Source organism: Crocuta crocuta, unplaced genomic scaffold (assembly GCF_008692635.1).
Source record: "Crocuta crocuta isolate KB4526 unplaced genomic scaffold, BGI_CrCroc_1.0 scaffold348, whole genome shotgun sequence".
Classification (NCBI taxonomy): Eukaryota; Metazoa; Chordata; class Mammalia; order Carnivora; family Hyaenidae; genus Crocuta; species Crocuta crocuta.
Window position 1 is genome coordinate 821,462 of NW_027529573.1, and position 10,899 is coordinate 832,360.

At 44.8% G+C, this 10,899-nt stretch overlaps 1 protein-coding gene across 6 annotated transcripts in view; it reads right to left on the reverse strand.

The window, feature by feature from the left end:
• Positions 1 to 337: 337 nt before the first annotated feature.
• The window catches only part of DEPDC5 (DEP domain containing 5, GATOR1 subcomplex subunit), a 134,885-nt gene continuing 124,323 nt past the window's right edge, over positions 338 to 10,899 (reverse strand). For all 6 annotated transcript variants that reach the window (XM_077761539.1, XM_077761538.1, XM_077761543.1 and 3 more), the window contains 4 exons: positions 6,599 to 6,770; positions 3,985 to 4,045; positions 1,261 to 1,343; positions 338 to 1,102 (listed from right to left, as the gene is read on the reverse strand). In XM_077761539.1, the coding sequence (XP_077617665.1) occupies positions 810 to 1,102; positions 1,261 to 1,343; positions 3,985 to 4,045; positions 6,599 to 6,770 (609 nt within the window). In that variant the 3' untranslated portion in view covers positions 338 to 809. The remainder of the gene's footprint in view (positions 1,103 to 1,260; positions 1,344 to 3,984; positions 4,046 to 6,598; positions 6,771 to 10,899) is intronic.

Sequence of the window (10,899 nt, forward strand, 5' to 3'; positions counted from 1 at the left end):
TCAATAGAGACTTTGACTTTTTTTTTTTTTTAAGAATGCTATGACATCCATGTGCCACACCTGGGCTCACCCACTTAACAACAGTCACTCCGACAGCATAAGTCTGCAGCTGTGTATGGTATTATTTGCTCACTAAGCCTGAAATAAACTATTTTGCTCCTGCCCAAGGGCCTGCAGAAAGACATCTTTCAGTAAATCCACCACCACTCTCCAAGACAGTGAATTCTAGAGTCCTCCTCACCTTCAGTGGCTGCCTCATTTGCCACTATGTCCCTGGTGACAGGGCCTGACTGTCCAGCCAGGGACAGGGTCGGTATTGCCAGGAACCAGGCTGGGCCAGAGATGCCGCACATGGCACTTTATTCCTGCTTTTGATATGTACAGGTATATACAGTTGGTGTGAGCCTATGGTACACTATTTCACAAAATTATCTTACATCCTGTGCACACTTCTGGGTGGGGAGCGACAGACTGCTCCAAAAATCCCATGACTGGTGGAGGGAAAGGATGCTCACAGGAGCCACCCCCTCTTCAAAGACATTCATGGGGGCTGCCTGCCCCCTTTCCCAGTACTGAGGCCCACCCACAAACCATCTGGGCCTCCCACTTGCTCTCAGCGCTAGCTTCTTCCTGAGTCTTTCTCCTCGAGTGGAAGAACATTTTGTGTGGGGGGTAGGAAGCAGCAGCAATGGCCCCCACTCACCACCGATGGCCCTGCTGCCCGCCACCCAGAGCCTGACTGCTCCTATTGGACGCGGACAGCAGGAGCAGAATCCTCCTTCTGCTGCAGACCCTGGTGCACCCTGGCCTCATGGGGCGCTGGCATGCATCTTCTCCAGGCAGCTCGTCCAGAACGTGACCAGCCGGTTGTCACGGTTGATGCAGAAGTCCGTGAAATCCCTGAGCAGCCGATCAGCAAACTTCTCATCCCCCGTGGCACTAGAGCGCCATGTCTTGGTCAGCATGGTGTTGTAGGCCCAGTTGTAGCCGACCCGCTCCTCGCAGAACATGTTCTGGTTGGTGGAACTGGTGGAGTTTCGCCGCCGCCGTTGCTGCCCCGAGAACTTGCGCCTGGAGTAGGGCAGCTGCAGGAACACTGTTCCTAAGGAGCAAGATACCCTGCGTCACCACCACCAGGACAGTTCCCAGGGTGGATGTGGTGGCTCTGCAGCCACAGGCTCAATCAAGGGAAGGAGTCCCTGGACACAGGCTCCTGCCATAAGGACCCACCTGCCCCATGTTTCACCTGCAGGGTCTCACCTGTAACATGGATGTACTGAGGCTTGTTCTCAGCAGGGAAGTTAAAAGCAGAAGCGGAATATTTATCTTGTACAAATCCAAACCTAAGGGAAGGACAGGAAGACACATAGATTAGGGCCTCCTCAGCTACAGGGACAAGGGGGACAATATGGCTAAGAGGACTCTCTGACAGCCTGAGCAAGAGGGGCCTGGCAGATCTCTTTCAAGATGAAACATTTAGGCTGCTTGTTTTTTCCCATCCTATACCTCTTCTCTGCCTCTCACTGGAATCCATATTGAGTCCTACGTGGTGCAAGGCGCCCACCCACATACTTGAGAGGGGAAGGTCCTTACCTTAATTCACCTAGTCACACCTCTTTCCCTTAGTTCTCCCAGCTAAGCACATAGTAGGCCTTCAAAAAAGGCTCTGAATTGAAACAGAATAAATTATCTTAATTGAAATCCTCTTAAAAATGAAGCATACAAATCTGGGGCTCTTTACTTTGCTGTGTTCTAGAAATGGGCAAGATAAGCCACTTTTCATCTATGACTTACTTGATTCTGCTTCTCATCTATGGCTTGTTCTATTTTGGGTGTTTCTATTCCCATCACACACATTTATTACAGCTCTACCTGCTAAGTGCTGTAAAGGATGTGTTAACAGATGTGGCTCTCGCCCTGAGTCTGGGAGGTTTATGTAATGAAGGCAGAGATGTAGGCAGAACTAAAGGAGGTAAAACACCTGTCTCCTTTCATTGCATCCTCTATATAAGCTGCCAGCTTTACACTAGCATTCAGTAATTATTTATCAAAGAACACATGAAGTCAAATAGGCAAGTTAAATGGACAAGCTAATGTGCACAGGAAAGCTCTTATCATCTACAGGCTGACCTTATCATGTGTAGGAATGGCTCTGGATTTTGCCTTTCTTCCCTTCTACTTCCCTATCAAGGCTATTTATTTACTCAGCATAGATCAGCCTGAACAGATTCTTGCCTCATTTCTTCTTTAGGTCACCAGGGAAGACCTTTAATTTTAAAAAGGCAATTTAAAGACATGGTGCTTAGCCCCCTCACTGTCCACTTGGGGAGCACACAAGCCAGGACTATGGTGAGGGCAGGGGGGCTCCAGTCCCACCCAGACAAAAATGCAGGAGCTGGGGAGCCACAGCAGGAAGGTGGGCCAGAGAAGCTGGACCTGTCTCTAACTCTGTCTGAGATGAACCTTACGGGTGGGCTAATGTCTCCTTTTGGAGTCACATTCTAACCTAGAGTTCCATTCTGTACAAAAGCTCTTCTGGGCAAGGTACACTGTTAAGTGCTTAAACGGAAACAAAAATGAGAAAAATGCATACCCTTGTTCCCCCAGGGGCCCTATCCTAGTGTAATAGATGGATAGAGTGTACTAGAAAAAAAAAAAGAGGGATTTAGAGAGGAGAGACCTGGAAATTTGTGGTGGAACAAGACTGACAGGTGTAGAAAGGGGTAGGGTTTAGGGGAGAAGGTATAAGTGGGGAAGGTGGGTCTGGGTGAAGAAGGGGGAGCATGTTTAGCTATAGGGACACGCAGGAGAGTCCATACAGTGATATGCAGGGACAGGACAGAAGACGTGAAGAAACTGAAGGCTGAAAAAGCACTCTGAAGAAGACAGGGCAAAGTTTAGATATGACTAGGATCAAGATGAGTATGGATCAGGAGGGGGATGCTGTGAAGAAAAAAGCACATCTGACAAAGACCATGCTCCGAGTGACATCTAGCCTGCAAAATCCAACGATTGCCCAATGATATCCAAGGGAAGCGTCAGACTTGCTTATAAACGTTTCAGTTGGCTGGAATCTTCCTAATGATACCTACTATCTACTGAGGGCTTCCTAGGTGCTGGGAACTCTAGGGAACCCTCCCAATAACACAGTGAGGGGTGAGAAAATGGAAGTGAAGCAGTTCCAGAACTTGCTCACGGTTCCTCAGCCAGGTGCTGGTGGAGGCAGAGGTGAACCAGGCCTGTCTGCTTCCTGCATTGAGGCCCTTTGCCACTGATTCACTGCACTCCCCACCTTTTGCCTCCAATTGGCACCCACTACTGCTTAAAGAAGCAGCCGGTCTATGATGCGCAGGGGGTGAGAGGGAGGTTTGTGGTGGGGTGTTAAGAGCTGAAGATGTTTGATGACAGGACACTGAAGGAGGTGCAGCAAGAGGATTATGGAAGCAGGAACGGAGGACTTGCTTCTGCCATGATTAACATGAAGTGGACATTGCCTAGTGCATTCTGGAGACAAAGCTGGACTGGCCTAAGGGGTAGATAGCTAAGCCCAGGAAAGCTGTTCCCTGGCACACATATTAGGTGCCAGTAAATACCTGTGGACTTATCTACTGTCTTTTAACCCTTTATTATCTTTCAACATGGGTCCAGGGCTCTTGACACGTTTTACAGTTTTCATCTTTTGTCATCTCCTGGACAGCTTGGCCTACGGTCTTGTTGGAGGCTAAGGAGGGAGCTCTATGCTCTCCCCCTCAACTGGAAGAAGGTAATGAGGTCTGAAAAACAACAGCTATAGGAACTGAACAGGTAATGCTTATCTTTGAAACCAAGGCAAAGGGTGCTGTCAGAGGTTAGCAGCAAGGCTGTCATTGGTGGACTAGATCTATTTCCCCAGAAATGAAACCAACTGTGTTTGGGTTCGGTAATTGCTACTGCGCACAGTCAGTAATGCCTTCCCACTATATACCCTCTTGCTCAGGGACAAACCTGTGTGCAATGGCTTCCTGGAAAAGGTGCATTCGATCCCAGTATGTTTCTGGCTCAAAGCCTAAAAGGAGAAAAGAATAAAAGCCAGGGTGTGATTCCAAGGTTTGTAATTCTCCCTGGGTTTGGCCTTTTGTACCCTTCACTTCTCTTGGCCATTCCTCCCCCTTCAGTTTAAGCACACTTTTGCACACTACTTGCTTTTGAAAGACCAGCCTCTGTCCCAAGGAACAACCGTATTTTCTCATCATCCCTTCCCCAAAGCTCTATCAGGTTCTAGAAAGGTACTGAATATATGAGTCCTCAGCAATGAGTGTGAGCTACCAGAATTCAATGTAAGCCTCATTCTAATGACTCCCTATGCCAAAAGTGGAAAGGAACATGATATTAAAGTACAAACAAAAGATAAGCTTTACATGCATGTTATCTGCTTCTAAGGAGAAAAGAAAAAAAAATGTATTACCCATGTTCCATTTCCCTACAAGGAAAGACAATATTATAAGCTCCATTTTAGGGATGGGGAAATTGAAGCAAATAAATATGAAAAATATTTTTGGAAAATTGATAGGCTGGGGAGGGCAAGGGAGCACACAAGTGCCTTTCTCCATCACTCGCATCATTTCTCCAGCCTCGCTCCTTCTCCAGAGCTGGTGTGAGGACTAAGAGTTGATGAGGAGGTGGATGTCGGTGAAGCCAGGTGTCACACAGCAATAGGCAATGGGCCAGCACTGTCTTTGGGACCAAAATGCTGAGGGCTGGAGGTGCAGCTTCACAAGACATCCTGAATCACAGGGGCTCTTTATGTTTTGGAAGTATCTATCTAGGATACATTTGAAGGTTCTAGGCAACTAAAGAGCAAAAAAAGAAAAAAGGCTTTGGGTTTAATAGGAAAAAACACACACAGCAACTTCCTCATCAGATGCTTAAGATTTTGTATCCACTGTTATCGGAAGGCAAGATAACAGGAAGAGAAGCAGCACAGAAGCAAAAAAATCAATTTTTAGATTTAAGCCCTTGTTCCTTTAAACTAGGCCTCCTTTCTTTAGCAGTAACCATGTAACCATGGCAACCAACAGAGGATGCTGGTCTTGAAGCCTGGGTTACAACTGGCAGGGAAAACCAGAAGCTCACACAAAAATGTCTTCCAATGCCAGCCTTGCCAGCAATCTTGTGCTGTTAGAATGAAGGTAGAAAACCCCAGAAGAGTCTCTGGCTGGTGTGGGAGAAGTGTCTCCTGAGCATATTAAAAACAGTAGCATGAGGCTGTTGCCTGGCTTGAAATCATCAGATACGAATATAATCATGTGGCATTTCAGGACTGTAATGGTCCTCTCTCAGCCTTAGCCGCTGTGAGGTTAAATGAGAATGTGTGTGTGTGTGTGTGTGTGTGTGTGTGTGAAGAGCACTCTGTCAACTCTAAGGATCACAGATCTATGGCCTCTAGTGGCTCTGTGGGGCCCATCTGAAACCCCAACCATCACTGGAAACATTGTGTCTGATAAAAATGTCTTCTGGGATATAAACAAAGAATATACAGATGGGCCTTTGGAACACAAGCTGTTTGCACCAGTGGGACAGCCTGTCACAGCAAAGGTGTGGGAACACTTAGTGTGTCTTTCCTGACCTAGAGGGACCTCTCACCCCTGGGCTGTTCTCTTTTACCAACCATGATGCAGACTTACAAGGGCAAGGGAAGAAACCACCTCGCTTATACCAAAAGTTTTTCCATTCACACTTAAAATTTCTATATTTGAGACACTAAAGGGCTACTGTTTTTGTTTTTTTCTAACTTTTCATTTTGAAAAAGGTCATCTGTGAGCTCACTGAAAGTTCTGGATGAGCTATTTATATGTTCATCACAATGGGCAATTAATTGGTGATAAAAAGTTCTGTGCTGTGTGAAGTAAGACTTGTTCCTTCTGTCTGTCCTACACCTGCCCTCGTAGATCGGCTGGGCTCGGGTCGAGCAGCAGGGTGGCTCAGCCCACTGTCTGCCCACGTTAGGATTGACAGCCCTGTCCCGGGGAAGGGCTCTGATCACAGCCCTGCTGTCCTCCTCTGAGCCCCCTCCTGCTCTGTCTTCCTTGCAACGCAGGACTCAGGCCACATGCAGTGTTCCAGGTGCTGACACACTACAGCTTTGCACAATAGGACGCTGTATCTTGTTCTGTGTTCGACACCTCCCTTTTTAGTCTCTTTGCATGAAACAGCAGATTCAAGCCTCCCATAAGGTTCAAATTCCCACAGCCCAAGCCAATAAGGCTGGAGCACAGAGAGGAGAGTGTGGGGAGAATAACAGTGCTGCTCGTGATTTACAGTGTATCACACCTTCTCCCATCCACCATCTGTTCCAGGCCTCATGAGGGTCTTCCTGAGTTGGCAAAGTAGCTTTAAACTTTATGTGCTCTCATTTGAGGGATAAGGAATTTGAAGCTCAAAGACATTATGCGACACACCCAGGGTTACCAAGTCACTAAGTGAAGAACCAGCATTAAACCCAGAACCTGTGGATCCCTTGTCCAAAGGGTCCCTCTGTGCACTAAGCTGTGTCAGTTAGATACCTAGAGAGGTGGCCTTACTCATGCAGATAGAACCTTCAGAGGGGAGTATCTCTTACTATCAAACAGGTGATCACTACCCTCCTTGAGCAGGCAGCTGATGTTGAGTGGGATAAAGAGCTGAGCTCGAAGTGGATCGCCATACAGGTAACTGGGCAGTGCAAAGGGACCCTCCAAAACGGGGACCAACAGAAAGCCGCAGGAAGTGGCTTTTCGATGCCAGCCTTGGACCTGGTGGGAAGCACAGAAACAGTGTCATTTCCAAGTTAATTCAGACAAGAGAAAATAGTTCCTAAGGAGTGAAGCCGCCATAGTGGTGGCATACATATTGATTGGCATGTTCATTTATTAATGTTCACTGGCTCCAAACTGATCCTGGTCAGGAAACTGCACAGTTTAACCTTTGGCAAATACTTGAAAAACTGTGAGTTAAGCACACAGCTCCTCGTCACAGCCTTCTGCAACTTCAGTGTTTCTTCTGGAAGGAAGAGACTGGAAAGAGCTATTTCTTGCCTCCTAAATGGCCTTCTCATTCTATAGGATGTTGGAGGAAGGTCACAGGATATAAGTTAAGTCCTTCTAATTATGTCCTTTATCAAAAATTTACTAAGTCCAAAGTATCAAATAGGAAAACAATCCACTCAAGCTGGCTAAAAGGGACATGACGCAGGGTGAACGATGACTGTGGTAGCCTCTGGCCAAAAGTGATAAGCCCTGACCTGGCGGAATGAGAGCCTCTCTCCTGCAAATTCCCAAAAGCTGTCTGTCTGAAGACAGACTAAGAACAAAAATTAACTGCAGCAGCAAGACAAACTTCCCAACCATAGCACTGTCTTAGAGAAAAGTAGCAATTTTCTACATTTTAAGATACCTTTTAAACCTTAAAACTGTGTATATTGAAAAGAAAAAAAAAGCTGATGTACATGGCTCTGACATACAGAAGAGATCTGTGTCAAATATTATTTCAAAAAAATCTAGTTTGAGCCATAACTTGATTTAAACAAATAGGAGTATGTCAAAAATTGAAGGGGACCATTCTTATCTGTTTTCCCAGAAACACCCATAACAACAATATAACAACCACAAAAACCAAGATCTCTGTTCAACCAAAATAATTTCTTTTTTTTAATTTATTTTGAGAAAGAATGCAAGTGGAGGAAGGAGAAATAGGGAGACAGAGGATCCAAAGTGGGCTCTGTGCTGACAGCAGAGAGCCTGATGCAGAGCTCAAACTCACAAGCCGCGAGATCATGACCTGAGCCAGTCAGACACTTAACGGACTGAGCCACCCAGGTGCCCCTGACCAAAACAATATCTAAGGCTCTTTTTATTTTTAAATTTAAAAAAAATCTTTATTTATTTTTGAAGGAGAGAGAGACAGAGTGCAAGCAGCAGAGGAACAGAGAGACAGGAAGACACTAATTTGAAGAAGGTTCTAGGCTCTGAGCTATCAGCACAGAGCCTGATGCAGGGCTCGAACTCACAAACTGCGAGACTATGTCCTGAGCTGAAGTTGGACGCTTAACTGACAGAGCCAGCTAGGTGACCCTAAGGCCCTTTTATGTTATGTGATATTTTAAAATGTCATATTTTATAAGTACATATTATAAATATGTTATATACATATTATCTGCATAATATTTACCCTAATAAAATGTTATAAAAATAACAAATTTGGACACTGTCTTAAAATAATAATTAATCAACATTAGAGATTCATAAAAACCTAACAAAATACAGTTGATGCTTGAACAACATGGGGTTATGAGTGCCAATACCCATGCAGTAAAAAAACTGAGTATAACTTTTTTTTTTTTACAAACAGTTTATTGTCAAGTTGGTTTCCATATAACCCCCAGTGCTCATCCCCACAAGTACTCTCCTCCATGCCCATCTCCCTCCTCCCCCTCCCACCCATCAGTCCTCAGTTTGTTCTCAGCATTCAAGAGTCTCTCATGGTTTGCCTCTCTCCCTCTCCCCACCTACTTCCCTCCTTCTCCTCCCCCATGGTCCTCCGTTAAGTTATTCCTAATCCTCCTATACGTGCAAACATGGTATTTGTCTTTCTCTGCCTGACTTATTTAGCTCAGCGTAACACCCTCGAGGTCCATCCATGTTGCTACACATGGCCAGATTTCATTCTTTCTCATTGCCATGTAGTATTCCATCATACAGATAAACCACATCTTCTTGATCCATTTGTCCATTGATGGACACTTAGGCTCTTTCCATGTTTTGGCTATTGTGGAGAGTGCTGCTATGAACATTGGGGTACATGTGCCCCTATGCATCAGCACTCCTATATCCCTTGGGTAATTTCCTAGCAGTGCTATTGCTGGGTCATAGGGGAGTTCTATTGTTGATTTTTTGAGGAACCTCCACACTGTTTTCCAGAGGGGCTGCACCAGTTTACATTCCCACCAATAGTGTAGGAGGGTGCCCGTTTCTCCATATCCTCGCCAGCATCTAGAGTCCTCTGATTTGTTCACTTTAGCCACTCTGACTGAGTATAACTTTTGACTCCCCCAAACTTAACTACTAATAGCCTACTATTGACTGGAAGCCTTACCAATGAGATAAACAGATGATTAACATGTATTTTGTATGTTATAGGCATTATATACTGTATGCTTATAATAAAGTAAGCTAGAGAAAAGAAAACATTATTAAGAAAATTGTAAGGAAGAGAAAATACATTTATACTCCTGCCTTGTACTTCTAAAAAAAAAAAAAAAATCCACGCATAAGTGGATCCATGCAGTTCAAACCTGTGTTGTTCAAGGGTCAAAACTGGAATGATAAAGGGATTAGCAGCTTTCAGTGTATTTTACATGAATTGGCATGAAAAGTGTATTTTGAAAAGACAATTGCTGTATTTCCCTGAAGAGTTAACTACTCTTCTTCCTGCCAAATTGTGACTATACATGTGTGTCCACGAATGTTATGGTCATGTTCTGAGACAGGATTATCTGGTAGGGCTTCCAAGAAGAAAGCTTAGCCTATTGGGTCAGAGGGTTGGTTCTGCTGGAAGGAGTGGTCATCCCAGTGTCGACTGGCTGGGGAAGTATCAGTGTTCTCTACAAGTTGAGCCAGACATGTGGCTTGGCATCTTAAGATTTGGACCTTAAGAATTTTCCAGTGTTCCAGGGGAGGGGACGGTCCTTGGGGCACTAATACCATGTGCAGGCAGACTGGGGGTGGGCAGAGACCCAGACAAATCTTTTTCCTAGACTGTCATGTCTTGTTGGACAAAACTAGGCCTCTGAGGCCTGGACAGAAAAACTATATGCTGCCAGCTGATGTGCTCTCTCTCTTTGGTCATCTCCTAGCTTTCTATAAAGTCTTTCTGAACTATCCAGCTACTCTCGGCTCTGTGATAAGATGCTTGAGCCGGTGTGGAAAGACCTGTTAAAGGTCAAGAAAAACATTCCTTTTCATTGAAGGGGAGAGTGTATAAATGAATGGCAGACTGCAAAGGTGGTTAAAGAGAATACCTGGAAGATAATGACAGCTTGGCTAAGGAGCATCTGTTCTATAGGCACTGGGACTGGGGGTGGGGAGTGGCCAGAGTGTAGGCAATGAGTGACCTGATTAGGCAGACAGGCCAGAGCAGACTGGAGGAGGAAAGACAGGCAGAGGACCAATTAAAAGAGGGCCTCTGAGCTCTGGCACTCGTGACATTTGGGCTGGTTAATTCTTTGCCCTAGAGGCTGTCCTATGCAATGTGTTGTAGGATGATGAACAGCATCCCTGGCCTCTACCCACTAAATGCCAGTGGCACTCTTCTACCATTTCTGCCAAGTAGAAATGTTTCCAGATATTACAAATATGCCCACAGGGGCCAAATAGCACATTCCCCAACACCTGTTGAGAGCTAGGTTTAAAAGCAGTCATGTTCATTGACAGGGATTGGTTAAGAAAATGATGATATAAACAATGAGGCAAAACAAAAAAAACACAACGATGAGGCAGACTTATTTTTACTGATAGTGAGGATTTATAATAGGACAAAACAATGCAAATACAGTTGACCCTTGAACAACACTAGTTTGAAATGCTCGGGTCCACTTACACATCAGGGTTTTTTTTTAATATATAAGTATGTAAGAGTACTGTAAATATATTATCTTTTCCTTATGATTTCCTTAAAAAAGGAACTCCTACTTTACTGTAAGAATACAGTATATAATACATATAGCACACAAAATTGACTATGTTATCTTTAAGGCTTCAGGTTAACAATAAGCTATTAGTAGTAAAGTTTTTAGGAAGTCAAAAGCTAGACTTGAAATTTTTACTGCATGGAAGGTCAGCATCCCTAACCCCTCCATTGTTCAAGTGTCAACTAAGTATGTATTCC